This window comes from Scomber scombrus, chromosome 17, assembly GCF_963691925.1.
Source record: "Scomber scombrus chromosome 17, fScoSco1.1, whole genome shotgun sequence".
NCBI classification, from domain to species: domain Eukaryota; kingdom Metazoa; phylum Chordata; class Actinopteri; order Scombriformes; family Scombridae; genus Scomber; species Scomber scombrus.
This window is the reverse complement of record NC_084986.1, coordinates 18,657,551-18,674,276: the sequence shown is the minus strand read 5'-3', so window position 1 is coordinate 18,674,276 and position 16,726 is coordinate 18,657,551. Positions and strand designations below refer to the sequence as shown.

At 37.8% G+C, this 16,726-nt stretch overlaps 2 protein-coding genes across 2 annotated transcripts in view; both read right to left on the bottom strand.

Moving 5' to 3' along the window:
• Positions 1–793: 793 nt before the first annotated feature.
• rhag (Rh associated glycoprotein) lies at positions 794–10,623 on the bottom strand. The gene is made up of 10 exons (XM_062436850.1): positions 10,363–10,623; positions 4,813–4,996; positions 4,464–4,614; positions 4,218–4,365; positions 3,866–4,032; positions 3,645–3,782; positions 2,962–3,083; positions 2,779–2,849; positions 2,562–2,635; positions 794–2,259 (listed from the first exon to the last, which is right to left on the bottom strand). Exons 1-10 carry the CDS (start codon positions 10,541–10,543, stop codon positions 2,185–2,187), a joined length of 1,311 nt encoding a protein of 436 aa, XP_062292834.1. The 5' UTR covers positions 10,544–10,623; the 3' UTR covers positions 794–2,184.
• LOC133997968 (cysteine-rich venom protein TEL1-like) overlaps positions 10,619–16,726 on the bottom strand; it is a 19,637-nt gene continuing 13,529 nt past the window's right edge. Inside the window, exon 8 of the mRNA XM_062437708.1 lies at positions 10,619–10,774. Within this exon, the coding sequence (XP_062293692.1) occupies positions 10,619–10,774 (156 nt within the window). The remainder of the gene's footprint in view (positions 10,775–16,726) is intronic.

Sequence of the window (16,726 nt, the reverse complement as noted above, 5' to 3'; positions counted from 1 at the left end):
AAATATAAAAGAAATATTGATTTCAAAGAATTATGTAAGCAATATATATATTCAGTAACATGTTAAATATTAAAAATTGAGGAAAAAACACTCCTGAGCAAAATCTTAAAGCTAAATTTCTCTTTCTTTTGTAATTAAATTACGTAACGCTGTTACATGTAACAAGTCACTCCCCAACACTGATAACAATTAAATAAATACTTATAGGAAGATTTCATAATACATCCATGTTGCAGTGCTGCTGAGTATGAAATATTATTAAACAGGTAAGACTTTTAAACAACAATGTTATACCAATTTATACATTTAAAGGACGGGTTCACTTTTTCTTTTCAAAACCATAAGACAATGAAAAGCATGTTTGAGAAGCTGAAACCAGCAAATGTTTGGCATTCATGATCAAAGATTATTTGATCATCAAAATAATTGCTGATTCATTTTGTCGATCAGCTAATTGATTAATTAACAAATTGTTGCAGCTCTAATCAACATACATGTATATGATGGATAACTATCAAGTATTTGCTACAGAAATGCCAAAGATACTGTGTGTTAAGAAACAATGATGCTGTTACACAGTTTTTCCACCAGAGAGCACTGACAAATAGTGGACTGAGTAACTGACATATTACCATCCCTCAGGCACAGCTAAAGTCACAGAGTTTATTAATTCATCATACATTTCTGACTTAAAGACATCATAACACTGTTATATTTCCAAAATTATCTGAGGCCACATTAACACAGTTGTTAATATTGAAGCACTTTTAACAAAATCACACATAACCACTGGTATTGTACAAAACCATATTTATTATGACAGTATTAGTATATTATACAAATAAAAGCACATGTCCACTGTATAAAAATACAAATTTTGGTGTGTTTCAGTGGTCTGAGCATCAAACATAATCTGACAAACTAAAATATTATTGAATAAGTCTACACGTAGTCATTTTCATTTAGCCCTGTAGTCCTATGTTTTGACACAATAAAAATCTGTCTGTCAGCACTGCAACACTCTGCAGATTCAAAAGATATCTAGCAGACAAAGCAAAGTCTAATACTGTGATAGACACAGTAGAGTTTGTGTGACAGTTCAAAAAAGACTGAAAAAGACTCTTTTATTATGACTAAACTGCAGAAAAAAGAGAAATAGACTGAAAATACACCAACAGATGCATTAAGGTGATAATGGGTAAAAAAACAACAACACATTTTTGTCTCATTTGCACCTAAAATAAATGCCAGTCTGTTCTTTTTTTCTGCAAGATCCTGATGCATTTTTATAAAGATATCTAAAAACATGCAGTACCAGTTTTTCTTTGACAGTGCAGGGCTTTAATCAAACTGACCATGTCAATCCATCTAAATGCTAAACTGTATGTACACGAAAGAGTACATCAGATGTAAATAGAAAACAGGAAACAATAAAACCACAGCTTGCCCAGTGACAGCCAATCCTAATGCACAGCTCATTATTGCATTGAAGAAATTATTAAGCTGCCCTCAGACGGATAGAAAATGTTTGGAAGCAGTGGAAGATAAGACACACAAAAGTTTATTAGTTACAAATCATTATGCTACTATCCCTGCCCATGTCAGAGCCAAGCTGACTTCACACAGTCTGACTGCAGCTCCTTGCAGAAGGACTGGGCTCCAGTGAGGTAACACGAAGCAGCAGATCAAAGCAGGGTTTGATTCCTGTCTTTGACCTGAAGCCTCAGCACAGATACGTATGCCAGGTGTATTAAAATATAGAAGAATGTATGAAGGAAAATACACACTATACTAATGTCTTAAAACATGCTTTTGTGTTTTTTATAATATAAAACAAAGTAAAGAAAAAGCTTATAGAAGTGTTTCAACAGTGAAGCTATGGTGTGACCCACTATTGTTACAGTGGCTCATGACTATTGGCTCATGACTATTGTGAACTGTTGATCACAACTTTCAGTGTAAAAAAAATCCCTGATGGTTACTGATCTCCTTTCAAATTCCTAAAATGTGTCTTTTTCTTGAAGTAGATTGAATTAACCAAATCAATTGTAAGAATCAGATTACCCTTATGATATTTTGGAGTCTATTGTGTTCCAAATTAAAAATGTAAACTGCGCTATGGTGAAAAATGTGTTATTGATGAATGATTTTCTGCTTAAAACTTTAATTGCTAAGTCAATCGCTTTACACCTCTGCTTTGTTCTTTGAGTGATCGGCATGAGCCCCACTCTCCTCGTTCTCCTCCTCCTCTGCGGGAACCTGGAAAACAATTATTGTAAATCACTTGTCTGTACCATGATGAAATAGATAAGCAAATGGTTATTGTCTGATTTGCAATACCTGATTTTTCAAATAATCACTGGAAAAAATAGTTTTCTATGAATGAAAGCCAATGTGGTAAAATCTTGATTTTACTGACGCAGTAAACCACATCCATCTAATATGATCCTTGAATCACTGATTTAATAACTTAAAAAAATATTGGACTACTGCATTTATCACTTTTGATGCTCAACAGTCAGAGACCGGAGGTAATATTTATGAGGATCGGGATCTCTTACCTCCCAGTAAATAGAGTCATCAAAGCAGTTCTGGTCTGGAGGCTGTCCCCAGAAGGGCAACTTCATTATTAAACCTTGAAGAAGAAGAAGAATTGTTCAGTCACCAGCTCAGCTCAGGATGTTGCCCTTTTTGCTGAATTATAAGAAACCCTGTGCTCAGAAATGTATCTGTTACACAATAACACATATGGCCTAATTTTCATTCATCTCCACCCACCTGTAATAGAACCTCCGACCAAAGCGAACCCGAGGGATGAAGCCAAGGCAGCAGCTTGCATGGCAGCATCTCTGTAGAGGAGGAGAAAAGATGACAATAATTTAAGAGCTTCAAACTTACATGTAGCTGACGTAATATATTTTTTCAAAGTTATAATATAATATTTTGGTGAATGGCCCTTACCCTTCTTTTCTTCCCAAAGCCACAGCAACGATACCAGCCAACCCTCCCAGGATGCCGGGCATGCCATGCAGATTGTGGACACCACAGGTATCCTGGATGCCCAGGTTGGCTGCCAGGATAGGCTACAGAGGAGGGAAAAAGACATCTTTTTTACAACCAAAGGATTGACTTTTCAAACAGGATATGAAAGGGCAAAATATGCATTTTGATTTAAAAATTGAGGTGGCATGAAGTTCAGCTTTCATATCACTGAAATATACAGGATTCCATCTATAAAAATGAAACAAATGGACTGATAAACATTTTTGAGTTGAGTATCAAATCTTCTGCAGGTGATGGTTTCATTATTGTATGTACAGATTAGTTACTTGATTAATCTACAAAATGTCAACAAATTCTGGAACATGCCAATCACAGTTTCCCTGAATTAATGGTGACATTTTCAAATGTCCTCTCTTATCCTACCAACATTTCAAAAGGCAGATATATAGAACAACAACAAAATTCACATTTGAGATGCTAAAATTGTTTTTGTTTGTATTTTTATAGTTTTGTTTTCCCATTTGAATACTTAAAAATCCCAATTATCAAGTACATTTTCAAAACTTAATTCAACTATAACTTAAAACTATCAGTATTGTTGTTTTATTAATGTTGCATCATTGCTTTGACTCTAAACTCACACTTAGGTACTTGAAGCCCAGGGTAGAAACGATGCCAGCCACAAATCCAATCAACATAGCGCCAAATGGCCCAATGGCCATGTCAGCACATGTTCCCACAGCAACACCACCAGCCAAGGTGGCATTCTGGATGTGCACCTGAAATATATCAAGATATTTAAAAATTTAAATCACATGTCTCAAACAGTGCTGCTGTGGATGTTAAAGGACGGTTGTCTGACCATGTCCAGTTTCCCTTTGTGCTCCACAAGGCTGGAGATGGCATAGGCAGAGAGCACACAGGCGGCCAGGGAGAGGTAGGTGTTGATCACTGCCGTGAGCTGAGGCAATCCAGGATCAGCGATGGCTGAGTTAAAACTGGGCCAGAACATCCACAGGAAGACGGTTCCTGTTGTAACAATGAAACAGTATTTTTACAATTAATTAAAAAAATCTCATATAAAATTACACTGCAATTGTCTGGCATTTCTGGATTTGTTTTTGCACGTTTATTGTGTCCACAAGATGACATACATGTGTAAGAGGCTAGTTATGAATCAATGAGGTCAGGTTTTAAATGTAAGTAGCTCTTACCAATCATAGCAAACATATCAGAGTGATAAACAGATCCATCATTCTCATGTCCATTCCTCAAACCCGGTCTGTAAAGTACTCGTGCCACAGCCAGCCCAAAGTAGGCTCCAAAGGCATGGATGGTCATGGAAGCTCCAACATCACTTGCCTGTGAAAGAAAAGGTGACACCATCCAATCATAACAATCCATATGCATCCAGTTGCAATGTAATTCATCAACACATGCATGTGTACTACTGAACTCACCCCAAGGACTTCAACTGCCAGATGCTCATTGACGCAGAAGATGGTGATCTCCAGTATAGTCATGATGAGGAGCTGCACAGGGCTAGTTTTACCCAGAACAGCTCCAAAGGAGATCAGGACTGTAGCTGTGCTGAAGTCTGCATTGATCATTCTTCAGGACAGGGAAGAAAATAAGTCATTAGGACAGCACCAAAATAGAACAATACCAAAAGTGATCTGTCAGAGCTTCTCAACATCTAACAGGTAATTGGTTTACTTAGCAGCAACTGGTGAAGTGGTGATGTATATTTAACTGCATGAAGGTTAGTCAGGTGCTTATTGAAAACAAGTGGAGAAACAACAGCCGTACTTTTCGATGCCAATTTTGATCTTGCCATCCTCCAGGTGCCAGATGCCCTGCATAAGGAGGCCCCACTGCAGGCCGAAAGCGGCCAGAAGTAAGTTCACACCCACACTGCTGAACCCATATCTCTTCAGGAAGGTCATCAGGAACCCGAAACCGATGAAGATCATGACGTGAACATCCTGGAACACTGGAGACATTGGAAAGGAGGTCAGGTCTTTGATCTAACCCTGAGTCCCACTTTAGCCTCAGCTAAATGTAGGGATGTAATTGAATCAGATGACACATTTTTATGATGCACTGCCTTCAATTACAAATGCACCATTTGCTACGACTTTGCTGTTCACGGTGGTATATTTTTAACTTTGAAATTATTTATTGGCCATTTACTGCTGTTCACAGGGGTCATTTCCTTTCACAGGGCCTGTATTGTCAGCCGTGACTTGTTAACTGGAAAAGCAATTCAATCACACTTGGAATGGGCTTCTGGGAAAATGCTCATGCTGTTCCTGTTGAGTTTGTGGCCTTGCTCTGCTTCTATTAAGTGCATATGACCTTAATAAGTTTAGACTTTTGAAGTCTCAGGGAGAGGTTACTCTCTGTTGTTATACAAAGACAGCAGGGTTAGGGATCAGTTCCATGTTTCATTATGAATATTTGATACATGCTTGACAGTAAAAACACATTAAATATTACAAGCTCAGAGTTAGGTTATAAATCAGAGTTAAAGAAAGTTCTTAATTCTTGACTTCTGTTTCCCAAAAACCATTTAGTTTGACATGATTAACTGCTTATGTGGATAATAGATGGAGATATGTACAGGCTGTAAAACAATGGGCTTAATTTCCTCTGTCTGTAGTGAGGCTAAAGGTAGCCACGATTGTTTAGACAGGACACTTGTAGGGGAGACCAGGAGCAATGGTAACAAATGGGAATGGTAACATCTCAAATTGCACCAGAAACAAGACAGAACCATGTAAGTCGTTTTATATGGTCTATAATGATCCCTCTTTGATCATCTCTGTCAAACTGATGTCTAATACTAATACGTTTTTCTGCCAATACTGATTTTTGAGGTATGATAGTATTTTATTTTATCCACAATATTTTCCTCTCCCTGTCTTAACCTTTAACCTTTGTGTCGTCCTCCCGGGTCAAATTGACCCCGTCTGTTTTGACTGTTCCTTCTTTCCTCCCTTCTTCCTTCCGTCTGTACTCCCTCCCTCCTTCTCTCTTTCTTTCTTTCCTCTCTCTTTCCTCCCTTCCTTCTTTCCTTCCTCCAGCCCCTTCCTTCCTCCCTCCCTCCTTTTTTCCTTCCTTCCCTCCTTCCTTCCTTCCTTTCTTTCCTCCCCCCTACCTTCTTCCCTTCCTTATTTCATCTGTCCTTCTTTCCTTCCTTCCTCTTTTCCTTTCTCCCTCCCTCCCTCCCTCCCCCCTCCCTCCCTCCCTCCCTCCCTCCCTCCCTCCCTCCCTCCCTCCCTCCCTCCCTCCCTCCCTCCCTCCCTCCTTTCCTTCCTTCCTTCCCTCCTTCCTCCCTCCCTCCCTCCTTTCCTCCCTTCTTCCTTTCTTCCTCCCTCCTTTCCTCCCTTCTTCCTTCCTCTCTCCTTTCCTTCCTTGTTCCTCCCTTCCTCCTTCCTTTCCTTCCTTGTTCCTCCCTTCACCCCTCCTTTCCTTCCGTCCTCCCTCCTTCCTTCCTTCTTCCTCCCTTCCTTCCTTGACTCGAGGACAATAGAAGGGTTAATGTTAATTTAATTGTTTCTAGACAGCTAGGTAGGTTGTGTCATGGAGTGTATGGTTGAAGTCAATTGTAACACGTTACAATTGCAATCAAAATGGTTTCTGACTTAGTAACGATGTTAAAATAGATATAATAGAGTTTCTTTTCTAATAATTTAAGAAAATTGTTTTTCCATTGGTTGCCTCTCAACCTGGAGACCGGGGTTCAATTCCCACCAAGAGAATTTTTTTTGCTTTCAGAATCTTCAATGTCCAAGAATCGGAAGTGGTCTTGACTTTAAATACTTCCATACTGGTTGAAATCGAACCTTTTTCACCTATTATTTGTGGTTTGTAATAGTAGCCTGGTATTGAAACTCTGATTCTACACATGGTTGGAACCATTTAATTTTTTTTACACATTTTACGGTATAGGCCGTATGCACTCAGCCACAGTCATCATTGGAGGTTGTCTCCAATGATGTGTCAAAAGAGAAAGACAGGATGACAGCAGCTCTAACTACAGACTGCAACCCAGCTAGTATAATTCATTAAACAGTTTTAATTAAACTGGAATTAATTGTTGAATGGAGATGAAATTGTTTAACAGTAAATATGAAGCTAAAGCCAAGACCTTGTGAGCTTAGCTTAGCATAAAGACTAGCCTGGCTCTATCCACTTTAGAGTTCTGGTCTGGAAGTTGTCTGCAGCTTTAGAGGTGAAGTTAGGCTGATTTTGTTTCCAGGCTAGTTTTTCCTTGTTTTAAGTCTTCATGCTGAGCTAAGCTGACTAGCTGCTGGCTTTAGCTTCATATTTACTGTAGTATCACTCTTCTTATCTAACTCTCTCTAGGCCTACTATTCCTTTAAATACTTTTCAGCATCCCACTTAAAGGACATTTTTATCATTTACACATGATTTTATTATGAGTGCATATTTTAAACATGTAATTTGGTAATTCATACATACAACATAAAACTCCTACATCTATTTTTGTGGGGCAAAATCTAAAAATGTTGATTTAAGTATAATGTTTTGTTTTACATGGTTAATTTGCTCTTTATATGTGCTAAAAATCACTATAATGGAACACTTAAATGCTGTATGACCTGAGCTGTATGTTGGAGGCTGCTTTAGTCAAAAGCAATTTGAAACAAATTATACTTAAAAAAGCTTCCCTTTTTACTTAGAATAACTTTGTTGTCAATAAAATCTGATTTATCTTCTCGTTTATTTAAAATTCATTTAAATACTTTAATTTGCTTTGACAAGAAAGAATAATGACCTGAGGTTAATCATCTCCAAAACTAAATTAAAGTCACATCTCATCTTGTCAACCTAGCCTATATTTTACACTGCTTTGGTTAAAGAGTATCATACCAATTTGAAATTCTTCTTTAGTAAATCATTTCCCAAACAATTTGATGGTTGTCTCTCTTCTGTAAAGACATTCCTCTCTCATGTCAAGCTCGGAGAGGGGAGTGTCGCTCAAAATGTTGTGACTTTTAATAACTCAACAAGGAGTAATTGCAAAATTAGTTGTGGGGGTTATCATGAAAAATCCTCTTCTGTCATTGTTTAATGCTGCATAACATCCAATGTCAGTATTGTTGAACATTGAGCAGCAGCGAGTCGAGGTGTAAATATCTGATTTGGCTTACATTCACAGAGCTGTTTTTGAAGAAAACCTGGTTGCCCCTTCAGTTTGAACTTTTACTCCCCCCTCCATTCTCCAACCTGGTCTCACCAAATAACACGCCAATTTCTTCTCAGCTGGGTGACTAAGAATTGCTTTCCTCGTAGTAGGGGGCTTCTAGTGAACAGCACACTGAAGATGAGGAAGTAAAGTTGGAAAGCAGCCACAGTGACTGGCACCACCCCAGATGTTAGGTAACACTCTGTAATGCTCTTGTGGAGAATTGGGTGAGCCAAAACGAGAGAGATTCCCCTCAGGGGACCCACTGTAGTGCAGTCTGTAGGGGAGTGATACAAGTGGTGCAAAAAGATAAATTATTTCTTCACAACAAATTTCCTCGTGTTGGTGTTTTCACTCTGCAATCATCTCCTAATTAAGATAAAATTACTTTCCAAGAGTCTTAATTGGAAACCTCTGCAGTGTTTTGTCATACCAGACAACCATAATTTGTTTCCGTCATTTACATTTTCTTTTTTGAATAAACTGATTTGCCCCGTGAAGATAAAGTCATGATAGCTTTTTACTCGCTCCAGTCCACATTTCCCTGCTTATTTGTCTTGCTTTGAACCTATAATTGCAGATGTCTTGTATGCTTTGGATAGGTTTTTCTCTGCATGCAGCACACGTTATCCAATCACATTTTAAATGGTCATGGACATGGCTGTAGCGCATTCAGCATAATTAAAATAGTTTTGTACTTTACTGAGCCTGCCAAAAGCAAGTGTTTTTTACTCACACATTGGGATGTGTCCCTTAACATCTGGAAATGGCAATTTTGAAGTTTTTAGCACATGTAGGTAAATCTCTTTTTTTAAAGCCTCCATTTACAATAAGCAATGTGTTTTGCTTATTATTACTTTATTTTAAAGTATGAGCAGAGATTGATATTAGATATTAGAAGTGTTTAAACATTCATCTGCTGACAGTGTAAAGTTTCTTTGCGCTCAGCTTAAATGTGAAAAACGTTAAATGTATATGTACGAGAGTATTTTATGACATCACAACAAGTTTGAAAGCTGAGTCATGGTCCACTATATGCAAGTTTTATGTGGAAACTACATGATCTTTCGACTATATAGATGGCACACATTATAATTCAAACAGTCTTTAAGCATGTGTTTAAATGTGTCTTGCTCCAGTGTAATAAACAGTGAAAAAGAGCCAAATAATGATTCTAAGAAACGTCCCATATGAAGTAAAAGATATGCTCGGTCTGGTTGCTGGACACTGAGCTAATCTCTATGGTTCACACTTGCCCCACCCAATCATGAGCAAACATTCATACAGTTGTAAAGCGCACCTATCTTAATGCTGATAAAGAATTTTCTGAAACGGTAAAAACTGCTCTGTGCTCACTCACTTTGAACAGAAACATTTAAGCAAGACATAAGTAGTTCCTCATCTTGATATTTATGCCTTTAAATGCTCCACAAAATACTAGTAAAAGCACTTTTCTGCCCCACTGACCACGTGTCTTTGATCAATATTATACTATTGTGTTTAACACATTAATGTAAATCACATGTGACCTCCACTGCATGAAACCTGACACTTTTCCCTGCCGGATCCCTTTGACTCCTCAGCTGCATGTGTATGAGGAGACTTGTGAAGGATGAGAATGCGACCCCGTGACTCCTGTTATTGCATTCAGCAGACCTGCTTGTGAAAAAATAGCCTTCAATTTCTTCTATTTCTGTTTGCAAGTAATTGGAAAATTACACCCATAAAACAGAATGCACATTATCCCAATGAAGGTAAAGGTCTGTTTCAGTTCAACAGCAACACTTATGAAGAAGGTTTCTCTTTCAAAATTTAAGACAAAAGAAGAAAAGCACCTTTTAAAAAATAAAAATAAGCTGCATTTTGTTTTTTTCTAATATTTATAAATCACACAATTGGAGTCAGCAGGCCTACAAACTCCAAAAAGTGGTGCTAACTTTGTAGGGTCTTGCCTCTCTTGAAGTGTCTCAAAGCTTGGCTGAATTTAAAACACAGTTTCAGGCTTTTTTCCACCAGTTTTTGAGAATATTAACTTTAAACAAAATCTGACATGTGTTCAACCTCTTCAAAAATAGTTTAGTGACCCAACATTCAGACATCCAGCAGCAGAGCATCCCTCAGCGACCAGCCCCAGGTAGACTTACTGGGATAGAGCTTCAGTGGCTCCGTGTCAGGGTGGGTCTCATTGTGTTTCTTGTCCCCCTCATCATGACTCTTTCCGTCACTGTAGACCGTAAAGACCGCATACAGGATGATTGTGATAATCTCCAAAGTCAAGGCCAAGATGGGGAACTTCAACCTCATGTTGGTGGCGTATGCAGGCATCCTGAGATGAACTTCGGTTATCTCTCCAGTCACACACCCACACTCACTCACTCAGTCCCTCCTCGTCTGTCTTTTTTAAGGGTTGCGTAGTGTGAAGGGAGGGAAGAAAGTGGTGTCTGGTTTTAAACTGGTGCAGATTTCGTGGTGGCCAATGACAGAGCAGAAGACTGGGGCCTGGATGGTGAACACCCCCATCGTGAGCTCACGGGGATGGGTTTCCTCTCTGGATGTCTGAAGGGACAAAGCACAACACAACTTAATGACACCCAGCCAGTGAGCGGACATGAGAGAAACAATTAATGACTGCTCACTCCAACTCATTTTTCACTGTCAAAGTTATCTTTGTTGACTTCCTGATTTCTTCTAGATGTTCAGAGTGATGTATTTATTTATTGTTTTAAAATATACATTCATCAAAACATTAAAAAGTAATGGTCTCTACATAGGGATATTTATTGTTTACATCTGTATTTTGCCTAAGAAACTAGACAGTAACTGTTACCATACAATTATAGTTTCGTTGTGATATTTTTTCACTCCAGTGACCACTGTTCCTCTTTCTCTGCACATATGACTTTAGAGACTGTTCCCTTGATATTTAATGTTCAACTGTTGTTTTTTTGGACTGGTGCACCTGTAGTTTTAGATACATCATGGAAATATAACACTGTTAGAACACTCAGTTACCAGTAAAAGTCCTGCATTCAGTGCTTTATACATGCAGTAAGTAAAAGAACAGAAGTGTTATCAGCAATACAGTATATGCAAAAGTTAAGTTAAGTACTCTTTATGCTGAATGCCACCTTTCAGTGTTATATGTTTTTTATTGGTTTATAACTGGTGCATTAATTTGCAATCAGCATTTTAATGTTGTAGCTGGTTGAATAGTGATAGTTGTACGTCTCATATTTAATTAGCGTATCATATATTTTGTATGTGAAATCTTAATCTGTGAAGTAGATAGTTTGAGTTTGATTTAAAATTGGCTGTTACTTCTGATGAACAGCAGCCATGATTACAGTTCAATTGAATAATGTCCTAATATTGTCATGAGTCAGTTAGTCTAAAGACACCTTTATTAGAGCGAGTAGAGAGCAGTCATAAAGTCTGAGAGCTGACTCAGTAAATCCAGTTACACTGCAAGATATTAAGATTGCTAACATCAGCCATCATTAGTTTCTGGTCATACCCAAACAAGCAACACTGTAAAATCCCTGAGTGTATTACAATGAGAAAGGTGTGCTTTATATGTTTTAATGAATCCAACTTCATTTTCAAGAGGAAGATTGTGCTATTTCATCTATTAAAAGTTACACAGTCTTGCTTTAAGTGTCCTACAGTACATGATGCCCTTAAATAAAAAAGTAAATTATTTCCCTATGAAATGTGAGTTGGGGAAAAAAGGAAATACTCAAATGCAAATATCTCAATGTTACTTTAGTACAGAATATATTTCAGCTTTCCACCAGTGAACCCAGACAAGGAAGATGTGATCTCTACAGAGATTTGCTAATTGTGTCATATTGCTTCAATATTATATTGATCATATGAGTAAAAAGTTAAGTGACACATTTCTTTGCAGTGGCTATACTAATCTTTTTTATGGTTATGTTAAAGCACTGGTAGCACTTGGTTAAAGTTAAAGAAAGATCAGGCTCTTGGTTCAATACAGAAAAAGGTCAGCAGTGACTTGAAGCACAGCACAGGTTTCGGTATATTTAACTGAAATTGCGATTTTTCACTAACCTCAACCAAGTCCAGAGTTTGGTGTAGTATATAAACATAATTTCAATAAGACAGGGTTGGTTGCTTTAAAACCGCTGGACATTGTCAGACCACTTACTTTATGAACCTTTCAGACGGCACTGTATGTGTAACTGTGATCAGGTTACAGGTTAGTTCAAACCTTTTACCATCAACTGTCTTGAGTCATGGTTACATAATGTACATGACTTTGCCTCCATTCCCACTGGAAACTATCCACACTGACAGCTTTGATTGGCCTGCAAGGTCCTGATCCAGTGCTCAGCTCCCACAGTGAGTATGGTGACAATCTGAGACCAAATTACTCCAGGCCAGAGGTCCTTTATTTGGGCCAAGAGCCTTAAGAACAAGCAGAGTAGTTAATCACTGCCAGCAACACATTTGTGTTTGTCTTGGAGCTGAGTGCAGTGAGGGTTTTCCCAGACCATTTGGGAAATTACTTCCAAATGTTTAGAAATATCAGAAACTCTGCAGCAACACAAGAACTAATCCACTCATGCTGACTCATTATTCAATCAGGGTTTTACTCTCATTTTTGGCAGACGGTGGGAGGCTTTTTCACTGGGTTTAGCCATGTTGTTGTGAACAGACAAATTTGAACAGTGGAGGAGGATTTGTGGTCTAACTACCACAGTCATGTAGTTATGACAATGACAATAAGATACTCCCTAGCGAAGCTTCCTTTTGACTTACAGCTTTTTTGGGGGGATTTCAGTCTGTTAAACACAAAGTATACAGTGGCTGTTTTCCTCCTCCAATCTAACTATTATTGTTACTCCCAGATTAGCTCTGGCGCTAAGAAATAACAGTGAAACTCCAGTAGGCCATTAATTGACCCATTATTATGTCTATAATTTGCAATGGATCCTGAGCTGTCAAGTTCAGTGTCTCAGCTGTAATTGAGAGCTTGAGAGTGCTGTTCATATAGAAAAGGCTGTTCAGTAACAGGAAATGCTCTCAGTCTCACATACCTACCTAGAGGTGTCAGTGCTCTTAGATAACATTTCTTCTGTAACTCTACTTGTGCATAATCCAGCTCCAGATCCATGTTAAGAGTAACAGCATGAAACTCCCCCCAAAACCAAATATTTCTTTTAAAATTCTGCTTGTGTATGGAAAATAATAGTAATACTTAGTACTCAGACATAAGAATAATGTTGTCATCAACTTTTCACCAAGAAAGCAATAAACATGTTTCTAAAAATGTCAAACTATTCCTTTAAAAAACTAGTCACACCAGAGTATAAAAAATAAAATAAAGCAAAATAATTTACATATATTATTTATATAATAAATATTATATAATATTGTATTATATTATATTTGTTTGGTTTTGCATTAAATTGAACTTTGATGAACTTTGACATGTGAATTTGCACATTGACTATTAAGTGTTCTTGACATAGTATATCTTTGAGGGAACTGAAAGTCGGAGAATCCATAATGGAGGAAATGGTTTTTAACCCTCCACTTGTATTTATCCTTTGAATGTTGGAGTACACAGCTCCACAAAAAAGGCACTGGCAGTTATAAGATAGGCATCACTCCAAGGTCTTTTGAATGACCGGTTTGAGCCTCTTGTTCTGTTAGCAACCAAGCTAACAAGCTAGTTAATTATAACCCTTAACTGACAGTTAGCAACCTCATTAGCTCTACGAGCATTTTGCCTTTAGACATTTTTGTCTCTATTGCGGAAACATAACATGAAATGCATCATGTACATTATGATTTATTTGCTGTGTCAGTTCCATTATCTTTTTATCAACACACCAATTTTTCCAATTAATTGTAAAAGCTTTTTGGCATGTAATGTAACTTCCCATCTTTCCTCTCAGGTTCTTTAATGGGCATCAAAACAGGTGGATGAAAACACTTTCTGTCCATGCTATGCAAAAGGGAAAGTAATTGTGCTTAATCTAGTTCTATCTAGAGATCCAGAGTGGGAGTTTATTACTGAGCCTGTGACATTGGATATTGTGAAATTCAGGCTCCTTTCTGTTATAAACTTTGACAGTCTTGAAATAATTTGGCAGTTTCTTCTAAAAAAGATAAGTACGTCATTTTCTTTAGGTTCACAGAATCAGAGAAAGTTTGAACATTAAAGCAACTAAGGATTGAAAAACTAGACAAGTATTCTTTTATCAGCTCAAATCAGTTTTAATCTAGCCTTTCTATGAACTTCACATTCCAGGAAAGCCATTAAGCGATTTATCTCTGCTCACAACCCCACCGTAAAGCACTGATTTGTGGAAAATAAACAAGTCATCAGGCCTAAATGTGCTCCATCCTTTGTCTCAGTTCCACACGTGCCATTACGCAACATGCATGACCACTCTGACCACTCTGATGTCCTGCGCTGCTTTGTAACCTGACTAACTGTACAGTTGATACTCAGTCCATCTGTCACAGACATGAGTCTTGCTGTAGTGGCAAGATGGCTCGGTAAATGTCCGAGTTCAAAGGGTGAAGTAGTCGGATGATAGATTACTACTTTAGATTTCTGTAGCTCCTTGTGTCAGGACATTCCTGGACATGACTTAGTCAACCAGATGTAAGGGTCAAACTGAGGTCCACAGCTTCATATGTACTTCGAATAATTACTTTTTGATAAAACTCCTCACATCAGGGAAAAGTTTTTCTTTCATGACAGAAAATTACAATTTATTTAGAGAAATCCCATTGATATAAATTCTTGATAGAACCAACTTACAGCTGATATTTGTGTATGGACATTCCTCTGTGGTTGTGTTTGTACAGCTCTTTCTCATGCAAAGGTCAACCCCACATGCACTGTTAATGTGTGCTCTAACCTTGAAAATATGAACTTCTTATCACTCTTCTTGAAGAGCAGTATTAGGAATTATAGTTATCATTAGGAGTCCTCCTTTCACACTGCATGATACAGTCTCTCTGCACCCCTGTGAAGCCTCTTGTTGGATTCCTCGAGGGATCAACACCACATTCCTCAGTTTGGAGGACTCTTCCATATAGAGATATGTATGTGCCTGATTAGAAACAGAGGCCAGTTATTGTGACAGACAAAATCCAGGTCTTTTCTCCTCATTAATCAAAACTGTAAAGCAATCAGGCTTTTGTTGGGTGGGGTAACGTTGTAATATTACATACATCTTTCTGCATAAATGTGCGTGAGCTCTGCAGAATGTTTTATGAGGAATATCTGTAATAATCCTGCTTGATTTATGAGGCCTAAAGAATAAATGGAGGAGAATTTATCGAGTGAATGTTGACCTTCCCTCGAAATGAGGCATTGTAGATACTTTGAAGTTTTCTATGAAACCAGTGCATCCACTGGGAAACTATTTTCCAGTTCGTTGCAGGTTCAGAGCAGCGCTGCAGGTCTGCCTTGCCTGTAGAGCTCAGAGCGCCAGGAACTGAAAGTTAAAAATACTGCATGCTTAAATAAAAATCACAGTTTAAAGTGCTCAGTGTTCATTGAGGTGTAGTTGTGATTCTAATATTCTAATAACAAATATACAGATTTAATGTCACTTCTTGAATGATATAGCCACACAAACATCTCATTAACCTCAGTGGTATTAACCCTACTCATAATTTGTGAGAAAACACATGCAGATTTCTTATTTACATATATTTTTATGCTTGGTAGAAATTTCTGCAAGAGGACTCTTTTTAGGCCAATCATTTAAATACAAATGTAATATAAGTAAATGCATATGCACATAATTATATTAAAAACAAACCGTTTGAGTGGTGTCTGATATGCCAACAACAGAAGAGTTAATGAAAAGGCTTATTATTAAATAATGCAAAGATATGGCATCAGGCTGTAGCATTCAAAAAATGGTTGCCAGTGGAATTTATTTTATTTACTTTTTCTCAGATAGATTAAAAAGGAACCCAAAAGAGGCACATGAACATGCCACTACTTAGGACAACTGAATATGAATTTGTCTGGAATTTCGGTTTGAAGAGTTTGAGAAGTCCACAGAGGTCAGATGTCAGGGCCAGCTTTGATGAGTGCCCAGAGCAAGTGGGCCATTAATGTTTAACTCAAGGACACTTTGACAGGTGTGAACATACGGGATCAAACAGCTGACAATGTAGCTTTGGAAGTTACAACACAATTTCTGCAACAACAGTATTTGTCTCAGACAGCAGTGAGCACAGCAGTGAGTCACTTTCTGGTGTCTTGTAGATAGTAGAAATCACTTTGCTCTCTGAGTATTTCACCGGAGCAACTCTGCTGGAAAAATGAATACATATGAAAGGATTAGACATGGATGATATTCATATGTGCAGTCAATGTTCAACATTGTTTCCAGCTGCAGAATTCCTGTTTTATATGAACCATCAGGTGTTTCACTTAAGTGAAAGTGTACAAAAATGTAAAGAGTTAATATTCCTAAGAAATTCAGTGAAATAATTCACTCCTTCCTC

Excerpts from the sequence above, each read along its gene's own strand:
- rhag (XM_062436850.1), bottom strand. The coding sequence starts at position 10,543 with ATGCCTGCATACGCCACCAACATGAGGTTGAAGTTCCCCATCTTGGCC. Across the intron at positions 4,997-10,362 it reads GCCACTGAAGCTCTATCCCA|TGTTCCAGGATGTTCACGTC; the intron begins GTAAGTCTACCT and ends CAATGTCTCCAG. Across the intron at positions 3,783-3,865 it reads ACAAAGGGAAACTGGACATG|GTGCACATCCAGAATGCCAC; the intron begins GTCAGACAACCG and ends GATATATTTCAG.